At 34.3% G+C, this 21,054-nt stretch overlaps 1 protein-coding gene across 2 annotated transcripts in view; it reads left to right on the forward strand.

The window, feature by feature from the left end:
* The window catches only part of LOC129219693 (uncharacterized), a 45,395-nt gene that overhangs the window by 15,443 nt on the left and 8,898 nt on the right, over positions 1-21,054 (forward strand). For both annotated transcript variants that reach the window (XM_054853976.1, XM_054853977.1), the window contains exons 3-4: positions 3,028-3,101; positions 18,031-18,240. In XM_054853976.1, the coding sequence (XP_054709951.1) occupies positions 3,028-3,101; positions 18,031-18,240 (284 nt within the window). The remainder of the gene's footprint in view (positions 1-3,027; positions 3,102-18,030; positions 18,241-21,054) is intronic.

Consider the following 21,054-nt stretch of genomic DNA (forward strand, 5'->3'; position numbering starts at 1 on the left):
CGAGAGAAGACATAGTCGTTTTCCCCGCAGAAAGTGATGTAAAATCCGCTCATCAAATAATAGCCCAAACAGATTTATCAATTCCCTCAAGGTCAGAATCATTAATACCTGGCTCCATTGAAGAAAGCAATAGTTTTCGATTTGGACTCATTGAATACCCCAACTTAAACAATAGCCCAAAAGGAGTGCTGGTAGCATCTACGCTTGTGGACCTTTCTAAAGATGTAATTCCTGTGCGAGTCGTCAATGTGAGTGAAAGGCAAAGGAATATCCGGAAAGGTGAAGTGTTGGCAACTTGTACTCCAGTAAACTGCATCATTAGAAGAATCAATTCCCACGAGACTGTGTCTTCTGAGTCCTTGGCATCGAAGTTAATTGGGAGTGCACCTTATCGAAAGATCAAAGAACTGCTGCGGAACAATTGGTGGATGACTTCAAGCATCTGTTTTCATCTACATCGGAGGATGTTGGCCGTACAAATTTAACGCAGCATAGGATTTACACTGGAGAACACTCCCCTATTAAACAGCATCCAAGACGACTACCGTTCGCCAAGAAGGAAGAGGTTGAGACCCTCCTGAAAGAGATGCAGGAGAATGATGTCATCGAACCCTCGTCCAGTCCTTGGGCCTCTCCCATCGTCTTGGTCCGAAAGAAAGATGACTCCACTAGATTTTGTGTCGATTACCGACAGCTGAATGAAATCACCAAGAAAGACAGTTACCCTCTTCCATGGATAGACGACACCTTGGACACTCTTTCCGGACACAAGTGGTTTTCGACCCTGGACTTGAAGAGCGGCTACTGGCAGGTTGAGGTACACCCTGATGACCGAGAGAAGACAGCGCTTCTTCTGGAGCAAGGCGAAGGATGACATGGAGAAGTGGTGCCATTCTTGTGACGCCTGTGCTGCTCGTAAAGGACCGAAGAAGAGAAGCAGAGGGAAGCTACATCTGTACAACGTTGGAGCTCCTTTTGAACGAATTGGAATTGACATCCTGGGTCCTCTACCAAGAACTGCTGATGGGAACAAATACATTCTTGTTTCCATCAACTATTTCACCAAATGGCCCGAAGCATATCCCATTCCAGATCAAGAAGCTACCACCGTAGCAGAGACTCTAGTCCAACATTGGATCTTGAGATATGGAACACCTTTGCAGATTCATTCCGATCAAGGGAGGAATTTCATCTCTGCTGTGTTTAAGGGCCTATGTCAAATTTTCGGAATTGAGAAAACTAGGACAACACCACTACACCCACAATCGGATGGCATGGTGGAGAGATTTAACCGCACAATCCTGAATAATCTCTCGCTTATGGTATCCAGAAATCAACAGGATTGGGACAAGAAGCTACCTTTGTTCCTGCTGGCCTACCGCAGTGCTGTCCACGAGACTACTGGATTTGCCCCATCTCAGATGCTCTTCGGACGAGAGCTTCGGCTACCTTGTGATCTCGTCTTCGGTCGTCCTCCGGATGTGCCTGCATCGCCTGAGGAGTATCCAGAATCTCCAGGCCCGGTTGGAAGACGTTCATAACTTCGCACGGGAGCGAATCAACATCGCGGCGGAGAAGATGAAGACCTGATACGACACAAGGTCTACTGGACATGAATTCAACGAAGGCGACAAGGTTTGGTTATGGAATCCCATCCGACGGAAAGGTCTGTCACCCAAATTGCAGTCGCATTGGGATGGACCCTACAAAGTCCTTAACCGACTAAATGACGTCGTAGTGAGGATCCAAAAATCACCTAATGCAAAACCTAGGGTTGTACATTATGATCGGTTAGCCCCATACTATGGCCATAGTTCATGAGTATTACGTAAACAACAATGGTTGATAACATAAAAGTTGTAGATAATTTTTGCTTTTAATGTTTAGTAATATTTCTTGTTATTATTGTGTTTCCTTTGCACTATTGGTTATTATTTAATGTGTGTAATTGTGAACTTGTGATAGAAGTTTGGCACCCTTTCTGGGGATTGTACTGCCCGGGACGTGCAGTCCTTAGGAGGGGGGCAATGTTACAAATCCTGTAAATAGTAATTATTGTAGTAACGTAACCTGTAAATAGTTTCCCGTAATGAATATACAACCCCTTTTCATATGGCTAAAGTATACCACCCCCCCTATTTCCTTTTTGTTCATTGATAAAATTTGGTAACGGTCTACTATTTTCCAGAAGCGTGTGGAATATTTGAGAGATTTCTTTTCGGTGTGTATATAAACCGTTACGCTGAATAAAGAGGGGAGTTTCGATTGAGATTTCGAACGGAGAGCGTATTTGCTCTGTTTATAGCGAGGCATTTCGCTGTGTTGTTTTCGTATGTGGAAGTAAATACGTGTGTAAACGTTGAGTTTACGGTGTTGTGTGATAATTGCTGATGAATAATTTAGCAGTTGTTAACGATTTCTCCTGTACATAGCGTAAATAAAGCTCCTGTGTTTTTATCAAGAACTGTGTCTTCATTTCAAGAAAGTGGAAGTCTCACCGAATCCGTTACAATATGATTAATCAAACCTAATTTCATTTGAATGTCTACTGGTTTTTATTTAAAGAAGGGAGGGGTTTCTGCTTTAATGGCATTTCATTCATGTATACACTACCTGACTTCTTTGTACACCTATTAAATTTAAAAAAAAATATCCGTAAAAGCAGTATGACAAAAACATTTTTTGGAATGGTGCTAATTGTTGTAACACATGAAAATTTAAGTTAGATTGGGTCATAGGGTGGCTGGCGCACCAAAAAGTGGGGGGTCTAACAGGTGACAGTGGAATACCATTGAAACAAAACTATATTGAACTGATATATTTTTATTTAGTTTTGAATTAATGTCATTATACATATTTTTAATGATTTAAACAGTAACATTTTCGTAAAAATCAAGAAAACTTTTATATATTTCTTTATTTCCAAGTCTAGCGTTAATTTAAGTAATGAATTTTTAAAATACAGCTTAATATAGAGTTAAATGATTTATTAATTTGCTGATACTTTTTTCTTTTCATTTATAAAAGATATAGACTCGGGAATGTGTCCATGTGAGTTTTGTGAACAGCTTTATCCATATGAATTATTAATGGAACACCAGGTAGGTATTAATTACTCTTTATCAATTTTGTGCTTTGTTTTATGTACAATTGAAGGGTTTTCTTTCTTTTTTTTAAAAATAAAGCATTTAATTAATCATTTTTTGGCAAATATTTTCCACATTGGTGCATTAGGTTTGTTTTCTTTGTTAAGTAATTTTAGACATGATTGCCCACAGAGACGATTATGCCGCAAGTTGTGCCATCAAAAAAAATTTTTTTTTTTTTTTCGGGGGGGGGGGGGATTTTTTTCCAGGAGTTTTTTTTCTCTTTAGAACATAAAATGTATTCCGATAAATAGCAGAGTTTATGTACGCAGTGCCATTGCAGCCTGGTGTAGTTAGAGACTGAGAGATAACTTCCATATTAAGTTAAAATATATTTATTCTTACACTCAAGAATTAATGTAAAACAAAAGTATTTACACACCATGTTAAATAGACAAAATCAACACATAGAATCACCCACACATGGATACAGTCAACTGCTTAAATACCTTCTTAAGCTACAGAAATTTGCATACGGTTATGCAGATCAAACAGTTAATACATTACGACAGAATAAAATTACATTCCAACAAAATTTTTGATTTTTGGAATGAAAAAATATTTAAACTTATTCAACAAGAAATAGATGCATAAATACTTTTTTCACGTACTCTTTCCACAATTTAATGACCGTGTCTCTTTTTAACCCCTGTGTTTGTGTGTCTATGTGTGTCTGTGGCACTCTAGCGCCTAAATGGATGGACCGATTTTGAAATTTTTGTTTGAAAGGAGAGTTGATCGAGAGTGTTCTTAGCTAGGCTGCGTCTTTAGATGACATTAATTAACGAAGATATTAATTTAAAACCTCTAAAAAGTTTTTTGCAATTTTTGCAGTGAAAACGTAGTTAAAAAATTTAAAATTTAATACCAAAATAAAGACGATTTTTTTCCGCTTCTGATAGAATGTGTTGGAACTTCTATGTTTCATAGAATTCAAATTATAACATTTTTTTAAAAGCATATTTTAATAACGGCTAAGCCTTTATTCACGCGATTGTTAACCGAATTCATTGTTGGTTGACAAGGAAATAAAATGCAATGATTTAAAATTTTTATCTGTTGACAAATTCTAAATTATAGCTAACAAAATACTTGACACTGATTTTTATAATATAAGGCTTTTAAAAGGATTTTCAATTTTTCCTCTTGATTCTACAGTTGCGTCTCAGTCGGGTTTTTTTTTTTTGATTTTTAATTTTATCATTGCTTGTTAAACTGATTGTTTCAATTTATCAGTTAGATGATTTTTATTAAAATTTTCAGTGATGTTGGTTTTTGCTGATGGAAGCAGAACAAACAACTTAACCCGGGAGAACGCGCGTCTCCTAAGCGAACATTAGGACGCGCGGGGGTCATAGAATGACCCCAAATCAAAATTCATGCCTACCCAGTTGTAAACATTGTTTAATTTTTTTTTTAATCTCAAAACCACATTGCTTAACCCTGCTAGGCATTAAAACCTTCATTAAGACAAACATAAAATACATAAATTAACTTTTTGCGCGCAAATCTGTGTATCAACATGTTACGCATATTTTTTTACTTTCAGCTCATATAAATGTTGCAGATTATAACACAGTATATAAAATCACAAAATTAATCACAGCTAGTGTTCTAGAAGTGATGTTTTTAATATGTAAACTGAAAGATTTATAATAAAAATGTTTTTAAGTTTAATCTAAATGCTAAAGAAAATTTTTCGTTTATTTTCATTTCTGTAAGAATGAAGATCTTTAAAATATTATTATTGTTGTAGAAAAATTCAAATACATTTCCACTGATAGAATGAAAAGGGCATGATAATCTAATTGAAGAAGTGCCCCTTTCATTCTGCTTTTCTAATTGGTGAATAACTGCATTTTTTGCCATTCCTTTTTTTTTCTTCAAAGAAAGTTAAAATATATACATTTATTTTTATCCTAATAGTACAGGGAATACTTTCCAAATGCTTGTTTTAAAGTACAAAATGTTTTTAATGTTATAAATTTATAGATTAAAACAATTGAAACAATGTACATACCAACTTTCAATTATTCTTTGCTTTTCTGGAGACAACAATTACATACACTAAAAAGGTGTTCCTTGCAAACAAAATTTGCACACAAATTGCAGGCTCCCGTAGTTTTTATGTCCTTATTTCTTGGACAAAATATGCATCTTCCTTTTGAGGCAACTTTTAGTTTCTTTTTTGGAGGTTCTTCAGATTCAGGGCGACAAGAGTTTTGTAGATGTTCTCTTAATTCATGGGACAAATTCGGATTATCCATTCTTTTATTGGTGTAATCATTAATGAGAGATAATGCTAAATCCTTAATAAAACGTCGTCTCTTTTGATACAGAATAGGCGGATCCTTATTTGACAGCAAAGCAATCCTGGCATTAATAGCAGCAACATTCAAAATTGAATAAAAAATCACTAGTGGCCATCTATTTGTTTTGCGAGCAGTTGAGTAGTTTGCAGCCATTTCATCTACAACATCGACAGCTGCTTTTGTGCAGTTGTAAAACGTGATGATTTCTGGTTTCTTAGCATCTCCGGTGTCTATGTCAATTGCATCATCATTATGCATTGTCGAAAGCAAAATTACGCATTTACTTTTTTTCGGAACATAAGACACTAAAGTAGCATCTTGCTGAAAGCCAAAGATGGAAGAATGTATTTCTCTTTCTTTACACATTTTAAAGTCAACAGGTATTTGTCTTTTATCTTTTCTCATTGTTCCCACCAGCGTAATCTTTTCGCTAAGTAAATCCTTAGCAAGTTTATAACTGGTGTACCAGTTATCTGTAGTTAGATTTCTGCCGGATTTGTACAAAGGTTTCATGAAACGCTTCACAACATCATCTGGAGAATTTGACACTTTGTAGGGTCCATCTGGCTGGCAACCAACATACACTTCCATATTACTGGTGTAAAATGTCCGTGCATCCACCAAAGCAAAGATTTTTATGCCATATTTTGCAGGTTTTTTAGGCATGTACTGGCGAAATCCACAACGACCACGAAAAGGCTCCAATTTTTCATCAATTGTCACGTATTCTCCCAAAGTGTAGTACTTTTGACAGTTTGTAACAAATGATTGAAAAAAGTCTCTTATGGCTGCGAGTTTGTCATACAACTGCCTCTGCTTTCTATCATGTATATTATCGAATCTCATACAACGTAATAGAAACAAAAAACGTTTGTACGACATTGTTGTACGGAAAATGCTGACACCTGTTCCGTCAGTTGCCCATAAATCCCGCACATTCAGTCGTGAAGTTTTGTGTAAACCACACATATATAATAAACCTAACAAAGCACGAATTTCGAGAGCATCCGTTTTACGTGCATCTCTATCACGAGAAAAATTTGGTGCGCATTTCTCGATAAATATGTTTGTACACTCCACAATTATTTGTATCATACTATCGTCGATGTATAACTCCCAACTGTTCAATGGGTTTGTCACATTTTTCGCTAGTCCTTTAGTTCCAGGTAAGTGCGATACAATATTAAAACAGCGAGTTCGAACATTCTGCCTAAATTTAGTTTTCTTCCACTTTACGCCATCTTTTGCGAAAAACCATTCCGAATTATTTAGTTCTTCATTTTCTGAATCACCATCCTCTTCGGATTCCGTGTCATGCTCGCTGAAATTTTCATGATCTGAAAAATGTTCTTCCAAAAAATTATCAACTGCATTTTCTTCATCTATCGACTCTTCATCAGATTCAACTTCAGCTAGAAGTGAACGTAAATGTTCCATTTCTTTCTCGTATGGAGTCGGCATTGTAACGCGCAGGCTAAAATTTCAACGTGATGCGAAAAGCAACGATCGAAAACGAGCGAAAGCTGTATCAGTCAAGCGAACTAGTTGATCTGTCAAACGAACGCAAGGACGCGCGGGGTCATAGAGTGACCCCAGTAACTGACCAAACGTGTTTCGGATGAATACAAATGCCTCAAATTCTTTCGAATTAGTGACAAAAGGTAAATGGGGGGTAGAAACTCAGCTACTGAGCAGAAAAAGAGGAACAGGTGGCTAGTTTCCCAGAAAATGGAGGTGGAAAAGTGCTTGGGGTCATAAAATGACCCCCGCGCGTTCTCCCGAGTTAAGGGGTCTTGATTATTTTTCGTAAATCATTTTTACTTTCTTAAATCCTCGAATTCTGATTTTCGATGTGTGCTGAATAGCTGAATCCATTTTTGAGGATTTCCGAAAAATATCTGTCACAGGGTATCTGTGTGTGATCCATCTTTTTTGGCTATGTCAACAATCCAACAATATTTCAGTTCAAATGGCATTTGCTAGCGCTCCCCCCCCCCCCCCCCCCCCCCCCCCCCCCGGATTTTGACCTGATTCGAAAGAGAAAAATTTGAGGAGGACCCCTGAAAAAAAAACGATAGTGAAAGTATGTTTCTTTAAGTGACTGAATCATCCTTCTGTGCTAATGGTTTTGGTATAGGGTAAAGAAAATCCTGCCAAAAATTTGATAAGGAATTATATAGAAACAAAAGAGAGAAAGCATGTTTAGTTTAGGCAGCATTTGACAGTAAAACTACCCCCGCCATATATTGAAAGATATGAATTTGGATAAATTAGCAATTGATAAGTTTTCCAGGAGCAAACAAAACTTACAGTTTGCTTCAAGGTTGGCAAAAACCGGGGTTTTTTTTTTAAAAAAATAAGCCCGTGGACCCTGGGTTTTTTAAAAATAAAACCCAACTAAAGCTGTTTTTTTAAAAAGGAGATGTGGGTTTTTTTGTCTTTTTTTAAGGAAAAATGTGGGGTACTTGTAGCATATTGTATAGTAAGTATATGGACAAAGCACAAAAATTGTCCTGGGGTAAAAAAAGCTGGAAAACTCGGCGTTTTCCGAAGAAAAGTATAAAAGACGATAAAACCCAAGAATGGTGAAGTTTCAGATTTTTTAGTTTCCATGATTACCAACAGTTAAGGCAAAGTTACCGTAATTTCGGGTAGATAAGCTGCGGCTTATACGTGTTTTGAAGTTGAAATTTAATATCTGTGGCGTATCTGAAGAAATTTTCCCCCCCACCATTCTTTCTTAGTGCTTTTCATGTTCGCCCAATCGAGTGGCAATGTTAAAATTCATTAAAAAACGCTAGTAGAACTCTCATATTGCACCATGAAACAGGTTTTTAATTAAATTTAATTTCTCACACCCCTTAAACCTGCGTTAGTTTGCGCCGATTTTACCGCTGTTCGCTGTTGTTGTTCTTTCCAGTGTTGCCGGATTCTTGATGATAACATACGTTTCACTAGGCTGAAAAATGGAGGAATCGCTAGCTTGTCTGAGTTAGAATCCCTATAGTCTGAGTAATGTTTTAAAATGTCTTGATGATAAATTTAAAAAAGAAAAAAAAAGAATCAATTGATAAAGGGTAAACAATTTTTTGATGAACTGCTAAGTATAACAATGATTTGAAAACTTTTCATCCAACCAATTGTAGATGTCATCTGGAAACACTAGTTTTTTTGTGTAACCGTAGCATTTTCTGATTTTTTTTTACACGAAGTTTATTCCATTTTTATCTGTTAACAAATGCATTTGCTTGTTACAGTTTCGTTCTAACTATAATAAATGATCGCATCCGTACATATGTATATATAGTGAGATATATATAGAGGGGGTGGGGCGCCCATGTTTTGATACGCTCTTCCGCGGCGTATACGATGGGGCGGCTTATCCGATGAACTTTTGTTTTTAGTTAGTAAATTATTGCATGTGCAGCGTATACGATAGGGCGGTTTATCTACCCGAAATTACGGTACTTCTCGAATAATAAAATCTACTGTTTGTTTGTTTGTTTTCAATTACTACATTCTTTTTTTTTTTGAATTTTACTTGATTGCATTTCATTTTGTTATACAAAACTACTGTAGAACCTCAAGTAGTTTAAATCCCTTTTTACTGAATTCCAGCTTAATCAAGACATTTCTTTGAATTTTATGTTGCCTGTTTTTCTATTTCTGTGTACAGAGTAAGAAATATTAAAACTTTTTTGCAAGATAATGAAAATACTGTTCATCCCCATTCTCTTTTCTGTCTGACCGTTTGTAACACCTGATAATTTCTAAAAAATATACAGTGAAACCTGTGTAAGTTGACCACCTCGCGGTGCAGTACTTTGGCGGTCAACTTAGACAGGTGGTCAACTTATAAAATCCGGTAATGGTTTTTTTTATTTTTTGTCATTTCTTGCACCATGTATTCATTTTTTGACGAATTCACCCTTACTCTTTTTGTTCAACTCACTTTCATTGTTTAAAATTATGAAACACCAATTAAAAATACTATTCAAATATTTTTGTCATTTTTTCCTTGTTTTCAACCATATTAGACATTAATTCTAGAAATTCTACATGTGCCCAGCTAATTTTCTCTGGCTTTCTCCCTTCTCAATTAATTTTCATATTTCATATTTTTTATTAATCTCAAGTTCAGTCAACTTTCTTTTTGAAGACTTTTTATATAAAACTTATAGCAAAAAGAGCAACAAGCTCGACTCTCCCAGTTAATAAAGGCAAAATTAAAATGTCCTATCTCCTAATCCCTTGCACCAGAAATGTGTAACTTTACTCTTTAGCAGGCTCAGATCTGCCGCAGTGTGGGGGGTCCACGTCCTTAAACCGCTAACGGCTCTAGAAATTGAAAAAAAAAAAAAAAAAAACTAGCACTAAGACTTGTTAACTTTACAAATAGACACTGCTGGCTACTAGGGAGAGGCCCTACACATTTTGTTGCAGGGGGCCCAAAATTTATAGATCCGAGCTTGCTCTTTAGCATGGGCGGATTTATGGGGGGGTCAGAGGGGGGCAATGCCCCCCCCCCCCAGTTTTGGGAAGACTATGTAGTAACAACACATCTTCCAAGAATTAAAAAAAAAAGTGTTATTATTTTTTTCTTTTTTCAATAGTTCAGAAGGGCATGGGTGGATTTATAGGGAGGGAGGCATAGGGGCAGTGCTCCCCCAGTTTTGGGACGACTTTATATAGTAACAACACATCTTCCAAAATCTTAAAACAAAAAAATCATAACTTTTTCTTTTTTGAATAGTTTAATGAAAATAAAGAGAAAAGTGAATGTCGTTTTCTGATGGGAGGAAAGAAAAGGGGAGAAAAAACGAACATTAAATACAAATAACACAGCTGTCACTGGGGTGCTGAAAACGTGTCTAAATGCACTATTTTGGACTGAAAACCATTTGGGCAAGTATATGAATGAAAATATAGGCTAAACGCGCTATACATTAAGCTGCAATATAATTGACTATTATTTTAACAAATTAGAACTTAAAGCTAAGGGCAAAAATCTCCTTCCCCCTCATTCGCGCTAACAGAACGATCTACTTGTTATGATTTGTGTCCACATTTAAAGTATTTGTGCATAATATTTATGTTCTTAGTAGATTAATTGGCCTTTTGAGAAATTCTAAAAAATATAGTTTTTTTCCTTCTCTCTCTCTCTCTTTTTAAAGAGAGAGAGAGAGAGAAAGAGAAAATAAATACTATCGCAAACTGAATAAATTTCAGTTATCTGAGTATTCTGATTAAATGAATCTTTTTAATTAGAGGGAGAGTACAATTTTACTTACTTTATAAATACTGTTAAAAAAGTAAGGTAAGTCATAATCATCTAAGTCTAATTGAGTAACTCCTTGTCATTATTGAAAACTAAATAATTGAGTCATCAAAAGTTTTGGAAAAATTTACTGAAATTTTATAAAAGTCTATAAAAACCTAACAAAGATTTGTAAAATTGTAAAAATCCTTTAACCGTAAAAACTGACGAATTTTCGTGAAAATTACAAAAAATCAGGCAAAAATCTGCAGGTAAGAGTGAATTACAAACAGGGCCGAATTTGCCTATAAGATAAACAAACTATTGCTTAGGGCCCTTTCTTTGAAGTGGGTCCCTAACTCCCAAAAAAAAATTCATAATTTGTTCCTTAAAAAATAGAAATTGCTTGAAAAAACTAATTTAATTTTTAAGTGCTTGAAGAAAACCTTGAATATTTGAAAACGTGTGGCTACAAACCTTAAATTTTAAATTTTCTAACAAATGGTAGAGGGGGAGGAATGCCAAAATGTGTCAAATTAAGCTCCTTGTCACATCCTATATTAAAAATGTAAAAATCATGGTTCTCACATTTGTAACATATTATTTGAAATAAATTTTTGTGACTCACATGTTTCATATTTTGCTATTTATTCAATCCCGAATGCAGTATTTTAGAAATTTTTTTGTACTGATTGCTTTTATCTTACTTCTGCATATTGTCTATCTGTTTAGCACGGAAAAAAATACACACTACTTCTATTTCTTTTCGTTTTCTGCCCTACTTGCAATTGAAGAAAAGTTGTTGTCATGAGAAATCTGTGGTTTCTTTTAAATTTAAAATAGCTATTTCTTACGAAGTTAGAACAGGACTGTAAAAATTTACAATCAAGTACTAAAACATCATACTGGAAAGTACAAATGAAGTGCGTTGAATAATTTTATTTATTCTAGAGTCCTTGAAAATAATTAGATAAGTCTTTGAAAATCCTAAGCAAAGTGAGCTCCAATTACTTCTACACCATATTGTTAATCTGTTTAGCCAGGAAAAAAAATGATACACTTCCTCTATTCCTTTTCGTTTTCTGCACTACTTATAATTAAAAAAAGGTTGTAATGAGAAATCTATAGTTTACTTTTTCTTTCAAACTTAAAATGACTGTTTCTTACAAAGTTTGAACAACACTGTACAACTGTTAATCTAGTTACTAATTTCTATGTCTATCCAATTAACTTTTATAAGGCTTCAAAATGCAGAATTTTGTATCCATTTTACAAAATTTCCTTCGGGGGAGAAACCCCCGGCCCCCTAAAATTGGAGATATTCTATTTCCCACTTAAAAGGGAGCCCTGCTTCACTCTCGATACCAGCTCCCTCTCTTAAGGTCAATTCAAAAAGGACAGCATTAAAACACACATTAATGAAAACGACACACAAAAAAGTAAAGCATGGATTTATGCATCACAGGAAACAGACAAAAACATGGGAATGGGGGCAATAAAAATGTTGCTCAAAAAAAAAAAAAAAAATCCTGCCCCCCCCCCCCCCCCCCAGGAACTCAGTCCTAAATCCGCCTATGCTCTTTAGCACAATTCCAGTGTTGCCACAACATATCGCAGCTGAAAGAAAAAACGTTGTACTTTTCTACTGACACCTATTTTCTTTGAACAGAGAGTAGGCTATCTTAAATAGAACAACGAATGAAAAACAGGTTTGGAGAATAAAGAGCAGCATAAGCTTAATGCTGCAGTTTTATTTACTTAGTAAAATGCTAGTCTGTTAGTAAAAGCATTAAAAATTTTCTTGGAAAGCTATCAAAAAAAAAAAAAAAAAAAGGGTAAATAAATAATAAAATATAAAATAATTGCTGAAGAAATTTTTTAAAAAATAAACCAAGTAGCCAACTTACAAAGGGTCTTTTACAATACTCCAAACCAAATTTGGTGTACATTAATGGTCAAGATAGACAGGTGGTCAAGATAGAGAGGTGGTCAGGTTACAGAGGTTTTCCTTCATTATATGAGATAGGACTAATTCCGTTCCTGACAAAAGCGGTCAACTTACAAGGGTGGTCAACTTTACAGGTTTTACTGTACCTTGTTTACTCGATATTTGTGACGTGTTGGTTTGTAGAAAGTAATTCAAATGAAAGCCTTTTAGCTGGAGTAGTTTCCTCTGTACAATCTACAAATATTTAGAAAATCAGACAGGACAGGACTTAGTCAAGATAATTTGAGTTATTTATTGAGACCAGTTAAAGAAAAAAGTTAAATATATTTATTTAAAATCTTATTATAGTATTTTTTTTTAATGCCGTTAAGAGTTAAGAAATAGTATTAAAGTTCAAAATTCATTTCTATGCCCATTGTCTGTGGTGAAGAACAAATAAAAGATAAGTTTAAATTGTGAAAGTATTTAAATGAATTATTTTTTAAAAAACCTAATAGTGGGCTAAATAATGTTTTTTTTTAAAGGTTTTTTTTTTTTTTTCAAAAAAACCCATTGGGTCCAATCCGGCCAACCCTGGTTTGCTTTCTCTGCTAAGTATTAAATGCCACAAATTTTACCTTCCCTATTCTACTAAGTAAACATCAAATGTAACTTGAAATGTAATGAGAAAAAAAAAAAAAAAAAAAAGACCCCCGCCCTCCTCTTAAAATTTCACATATGGATGCCCATGTTTCAATGTAACATTTTTCTTATTAACCCGAATCCTTACTCCATAATATGATATAGTCCAGTCAAACTAGGTCGAAAAAGGGCCGAACCCGGACATTCAAAAAAAAGAATGTGCACCTATGCCAAATTGTTCAGTATCATGAGGAGATAACTTACCAAAAAGTCCCAAGAGTTTGAGCGTCGGGTTTGGGCCTTATATGGGGGCAAAGAGGGGGCTCAAAATGCAGATTATTGCTTTATTTCAGCTGTATTTCCAACACTATTCGTTTTCATGAAAGGGTAATTGAATAAAAGTTAAATGTGGAACAAATTACAAACACTGCAAGTACTATTTTTACACACATCCATCATTAAGGGGGGGGGGGATTGACCCCCTCCCCTCCCACCTCCCCTACGGATTTTGAGATATATACATTGTACAAATGCATTTTATTGTTTTTTTATGACATTTTCGAGTGTATTCCCTTTGCCCACCCCCTCCCATGAGAAAATGAAATGACGGGCCTAATCATACGTATCTCAATCCAAAATAACGTTGACACTTATTCGTTCATCGAATAAGAAATAAATTCGGAAGTGCATTCGCTTTGGATTTTTCAGAGCTGTGCTATAGAATATGAAATTTCATAAATTCGTTTATGCCGATGGATATTATACTAAGAAACTTAATAGTAATCCTATATTTAAAGTTTTATTTTTTTTTTTCGGTTTTAAGTTAAAATGGCGTAAAGATGGCATTGAGGTTTAATTCTACTGTACGCAGGCTCGAATCTATGTACCCACAGATCCAGCAATGCAGGGTTCTGTTGGGCGGGGGAGGGGGGGGGGGTTCAGACCACTTAGGTGGTTCCATGCCCTAAGAAACAAAAAAAACTTTAAGAAACTAAATAAAAACCAATACTTCAAATTTAAAAGCTGAAAATGTTTTTGTAATCTTTTAGTAAAAATTTGAGAAACTATAGAAACTCAATACATAGTATTACTTATGAACTTTAGCGAATCTTAATTAATAAAAATAGCTTAACAGGTGTCACCAAGTTGTGAATTTGAAACATAATCTTTTTAATAATAAAATAATATACTATGCACAGAAATAATCATTAGGAATCCTCAAAGTTTTAAAATATAGAAAGAAAGCACACACACACATCGGTTCTAAAAGTCTGAAAGACAAAAACAGAAAGAAAATTTGGTGGTCTAACGATGACAGTTTTGCATTGTACTGCTCTGTACGTCTGTTTTTAGGTCTCAGTGTGAATCGGATGTCGGAATGAATGTTGAATGTATAGAAAAGGGGTAGTTTCTAACATCTGAAAGGTAAGACGTTGCGCCTTAAGCGAAGGGCTTGATTACCAAAAAGGCTCGGGAAGCTAGAGCTCCCCCTCATAATTTTCAGGGAGTCCAAAAATTACTGAAAAACTGCTTAAAAATTACAGATTCAGCTTTTAAAGGTACTGCAAGCATTAGAACTGGTTCGATCAAATTTGGCCGAACTATTACAATGCACTTTCATAACAATTTTGTGACAGGCCAAATATATTTCAGCAACTAACCACCCTTTACTGTTTAAAATTTCAGTGAAAACGTATGTAATTTACAAAAATTCTATCAGTTGGGTAGGAGGAGAGGGGCCTGCTTAAAGTCTTATAAAAATATTTTGTGTTTTCTCTTCACTTTGCAGATTTGCAGCTTCTATTTCTATAACCTCTGTTGAGTGCAGAAAAAATATAAATGCACCATATGAAAGAACTCATTTAAACGATGTTTGTTTTGATTTTCAAGAGTAATTTTTGGCATTTTTCAAGTTTGAATTGCTTTTTTCCTTGGAACATTTTCAAAAGTAAAAACTAAGACTTTTGCTTCCAAATGTATAATATGTTATGTTTCTGAAAAGGTTTAAGAAAGAATTGCAAGCATTTTACTTTAATTTAAAAAAGGAAAGGATTTTTTTTTAACCTTTTTTTTTGGCAAGAGCAACGATTATACTTGCAAATCTCCCCCCCCCCTCCCTTCCTGTGGTTGAAATACTAACAAGTATGTCACTAGCGGTGCTGCTTCGGTTCTAAAAGTAGCCATCAATTTTTGACACTTAGATTCGATCATTTACGGAAATTCAGTGTACTATTTCCGCTTAACGTTTTTAAATGAGATCGTTCATAATCTTTCAGTATTTCAGACTAACAATCATTCGAATGCTGATGAATAATCAATTCTGGTATCGCTTGTACAGTCAAAATTCGACAAAGTGTGTTTAACGTCTGTTCTTATCTTTTTACATTTCAATCCGACCCGTTTCTGTTCTTCTTGGGGACATAACATAAATATATTTTCTGTTTACTTCAAGAAAAATGTAGGTTTTCACTTTTGAACTTGCATTTCCATTAACGTACTATTTTAAAAGAATGTAAAAACTTTATTGTCTCCAAATTAAAGTATTTCTGTGAAAGTTTTGCTTACAAATGAAATTGAAGAACAAAATTAAATTGTTGAAAAAGCCGCATTGCGGTACATTCCTCCGTGGTCCTAAAAAATTTGTCCCGAATGTATGACTATAATGTTAGCAAAAGAATAATTAGCTAAAATGGCAGAAAATGTAGAATGTGATATAAAATCGGAAAAAAAGTGACACAATAAATGTTTTTGTCTCAAGCATATAATTCCCATTATTGAAATTATGAAACTCTAACTAAGAAGTTAAACGTCATTCATACAAAATCCAGCGTCTTATAAACTCGGCCAATGAAGAGTTAAAGATGTGGTTTAATCAACTAATAACCAGGAAATTAAAACCTTTTATGAAATTTTGAAGACTGAATAATAAGGAAGTAAAGTATTTCAATTATCAAAACTGAACATTTTTGAGCAAATCGTCCAAATTACGGAAACACATGGTGAGGAACAAGACAAAGCTAAAAACCACATGAAACCAAAATCTGAATCATGTTTTTTAAAGAACTTCCTTGAATTCAATTTAATCTGTTATAATATTTGGCAGAAATAGTTATTTTAAAAACAATAAGACACGAGCAAGGAAACTTTTTCATTTGTACAATGTATACCTCAAAAATAGGGGGGGGGGGGGATCCCCCCCCCCAAAGACAGATCTTTGCAAAAAATATTACTTGTAACATTAGTTATATGTACCATATTCAACTTTTATTCAATTACCCTTTTATGAAAAGGAATAGTGTTGAAGATACAGCTGAAATAAAGCAATAATCTGTATTTTGAACCCCCTCTTTGCCCCCCTGTAACTCCCAAACCCGACGCTCAAAACTCTTGGGACTTTTTGGTACGTTATCTCCTCATGATACTGAACAACTTGGTGTAGGTGCACATTCTTTTTTTTGAATGTCCGGGTCATGACCTAATTTGACTGGACTAATATTTCATGTTTGGGATTCTCGTTTTACAATTTTTTTTTTCAATGTTTAAAAACAAATGTACATTTTTTGTGATTGGTACTAAATGCACCATAAATTAATTGCAATTTAAATCTGTTTTATAAACATGCTAACATTTTTAAAAAATTAAAAGTTTCTATAAAATCAAATCTATTTTTACATTTTATTAAAAATAGTTTACGTAATGTTGTATATATACAAATGCATTACAAGATAATTTGATGTAAAAATCTTCTTTCAATGCAAAGAATCACTATATTTATTTTTTATTGCTAAGTAATACATTTTTATTTAAGAACTTTTAATTTACCAAAGAAAGTGGACAAAATGTTGTCTAGGACTTTTTTTCCTGGGGTGGAAAAGACTGGACAACCTTGCCCCTCTGTCTCCAGTCGTTGCACCATGAATGACTTATTCTGTATAAATTATTTTACTACAGTTTTAACTTCAATAGGAAATGTGCAAACATATACAAACCACCGTGTTGTAATCAGGTGGAAATCACGTGGCACGACATTTTTTTTGCCTCTCACTACTGTTACTTTTCTCAGACTATCTGTCTTCAAATAATATGGATGTCTCACAAGTTGTTGCATTGCATCAAATTTTTGAATGTGGCATCTCGCATTATGGAGTAGATTTATGCCAAAGCAGGTGCCATTCCGACTTTGGACCATTTCCTTGTTTACTGCGGAATTCCAATTACATTTGCTTTGCTTTTCTAATTTTTCTGTACATTAAAATTCTACTTGTTCTTTCTTTTCATGGTAAACTAGTATTTTGTTCAATATTTGTGGCTTCATACCTGTGGCATGATTTGTGTATTGGAAAAAAAAAAGAATGCTTCCATTTTTGGCAAACATTTTTCTGTGAACAACCTTAGTTTTTACTTCCCGTGTTTTAACTTGTCTTTAAAGAGTTAGACGCGCAGTATGACCCATTGTGGCTCTTGAAACAATAAAGTCACTCCAATTACAAAACTATAATAGAAGGGGGATAGTGATATTTTAGCCTGTGTTATTGTTTCACACCCAAAGTTATTGGCAAGGTTAGTTTTTGATTAAATGAAACTAAAAAAATTGAATTTCTAATTTTTCTGAAAAAGTGTATACCATAAGAAAGTTATTTTTGGATTAATTAATGTCATAAATAAGTTACTTCTACAATGATTATTGTTATATAATTACAAATATATTACAACTCGTTATTCAAAACATTATGTGTCTTATTGCAGTCAGCATGTCGACCGGATTTGCTTCATTATTCTCCAGAAGGTCAACATTTAAACAATCCTTTTGAACAAAGTATTGTAGAAAGACAGAGTGTTTCTCTTGACATTGAAAAAAACAAAGATGAGACTATTGTAAATACTGTGACTGTGGCAGAGAAGGAAAAATCATCTGTTGTGTTGCCAAATGTACAGAAAAAAAACATCCGATTAGCTGTAAGTTTATAAGCAAAACTTTTTATGCCATTTGTTTTCTCTATTATGAAAAATGAAATAGATAATATAATATCCTGTGTTCTCACTCCAAAACAGAAATCAAAATAAAGCGCTTTAAAGCACCCTATTTTTTTCGAACAAGAGTGTTTTCTTCGGGTAATTTGGAAAATCATAATATTTTCCTACTTTTTGTGTAAGTGGTATGAGTTTCTGGGGTCCGAAAAACAAATGAGTAAATAAAAAAAATATAAATTTTAATAAAATGAAAAATAAAATGAATTAGTACACTGAAAATGCGAAATTCGAGTCCAATGCAGGATTGCCAACCAGTGGCATTGCAACAGCAAAGTTAAGAATGGACGAATAAATTTTGCGAGGCCTCCCTCTCCATCACGATTTTAAGATTTATAATAAAACATTAATTACAAAAGCAAAAATTTTCTGCTCTTAGCCTTGCTAAAATCATTAAAAATTACATCGTAGTTCAATTTTGTTGTGATGTCGGCTTCAACAGATTGAACTGCCAAAGCAGATAATCTGTCTTGGCCCATTGTATTTCTTAAATAATTTTTCACCAGTTTTAGTTTAAAAAAACTTCTTTCAGCATAAGCAACGCTGACTGGTATTGTTAGCATTATGCATATAATAAGGTACAGGTTAAGGTAAATATCCTGCAAGCTATTTTCTGTTATGTATAAAAGAAGTCACTTTGGTTCTTGGACAGTTTCTGGTAAATTATGTGTGAGAATTTGCAGCTCTTCATGTAAGTCGTCAGCTTTGAAGTCTATGTCCAGGACGTTGGCTTCAAAGTTTTAATGTAAGTTCACTCGCAGGACGACGTCTAAATCTTGGCAGTGTTTGAAAATTTCTTCATTTGATAGCAGCCTCAACCTACCAATGTCATACAAAAAGCCAAAAGTTTCAAAATGGTGATTTAAAGCAACAAATCTGGATCCCACACTAGTTATAACATCGTCAACCATTGTATTGAAAAACTCTATTTTGTATTGGTTTTCCGGAGTCTGAATAGGTTCATCTGAACCTTCATAATCAAAAAAAAAAATTTTTTTTTTTAAAGATATCCTTTTGTTTTTAAATTTTTTGAGCACATCATAAGAGTATTTTTCTATAAAAGCATTGGCTTCCAATAGACTTTTTTCAAATCCTGTCACTCGGTATTCTTGTACCCAATCGTAAAATTTGCGTAAGTGCTCAACAGCTATGCTCATACTTGGCTCTACTTTTTGCCATAACTTGCTTATGATGTTGACATGAAATAATACTTCATACCATGTGACTATTGATAGCAAAAATTCATAAGTAAGAACTTCACTCAAAATCGTGCCACAATCACTTAGTGTGTCATGGCTTCTTCTTTACAAGTTTTAAGAGTCTTGGCGTATCCAACGACATCATCAAATTGATAATATACAGCTTTGACTGCCTCAATCCTGCATTCCCAGCGAGTTTCTGATAAAGGTTTTAATGTAAGTTTAAATTTGCTTTTAATTATCTCCCAACGTTTACTGGATCTGGAAAAAAGTACATAAATTTTTTGAATGAATCCAAAAAATGTTTTTGCTGTTATGGAAGATTTGGCTGCATGTGCTGCATCCGCAAGAGGCAAAAAATGCCCTAGGATTTATACTTAATATTCGAGTTTTGAATCCATAATTTACGGCGACCATGTTTGCACCGTTGTCATACCCTTCTCTATGGCAGTTTTGAATATCTAAATCATTTTTTTCAAACTCTGTTAGTACAGTGTTCGTGAGGTATTCTCCAGATGTTTCACTAACAACAAGGAATCCAATGAAGTGCTCTTCTATGGAACCGGTTGTTATATTACAGAATCTCAAAATGATTGACGTTTGTCTATGCAGCTTTTATCTGTAGTGTAGTCTCTCATAAAATCACAATATTTTGCCTCTTTGACCCTTCGAATAATTTCATTTATTACAGTTTTGAACATCAATATGATTAATTCAATTTGGATAACAGGACTTAAATAATGGTTTTTGAGTTGATTTTTATTAACATGCTTCATGTGCTGATTTAATGTAACATCGTATTTAGTCAACAATTTAAGCAAGTCTGAAAAGTTTCCAGAATTCTCACTGTTGTTTGTGTTAAGAATTTCTCTGTGCCCTCTAAACACCAGATTGTGAGATGCTAAAAAATTAATTATATCAATCCATCTCTCGAAGAAATTTTGCCTATGTTTTTGTGATTCCCAAATCAGTCGTTCATTCTCTTTGTTTATTGTTTTTCCAAGCTTTATCCTTTTTTCTAGCGTTACCCATTTTAACATGCATTGTATGTGTTCTCGGCTATTCTCATGTCTTTGTAAGATACCGCTTAAATGTTTCTAATCACAGCACCTTTCTTTCACCAGATGTGTTTGCAGATTGGAAAAAAAGTCTGCATGATAAACAGTATACTTTATCCCTACATTCTGAGTAAAGCAGCCATCATTGATGTTGAGTTTCACTATTATTTAGCTTTCTTATAAAGTAAAAGTTAGAAAAATGTCTCTTGACTATCATCTTTTGGGTAATTTTCATCAGGAATATCTAACTTTTGTTGAGGACCAATTTGAACTATATCGTGGAGCTGAGAGTTAGATAATGGGAACAGCCACATTCTTGGATCTGCTCAGATGATTAATAATGGCTGTTGTAGAGTATCCTTACATCCAATTTTTTTTTCTGGTAAGTCAAGGTGCAGTCACTTCAATTAATTCAAATGGTTTTTTTTAGAAATTTCATCAAGCTAAAGAACAGAGCCTGGTTTGAAGCAGCCTCTGCAATTTTC

The sequence above is a fragment of the Uloborus diversus genome, chromosome 4 (genome assembly GCF_026930045.1).
Source record: "Uloborus diversus isolate 005 chromosome 4, Udiv.v.3.1, whole genome shotgun sequence".
Classification (NCBI taxonomy): Eukaryota; Metazoa; Arthropoda; class Arachnida; order Araneae; family Uloboridae; genus Uloborus; species Uloborus diversus.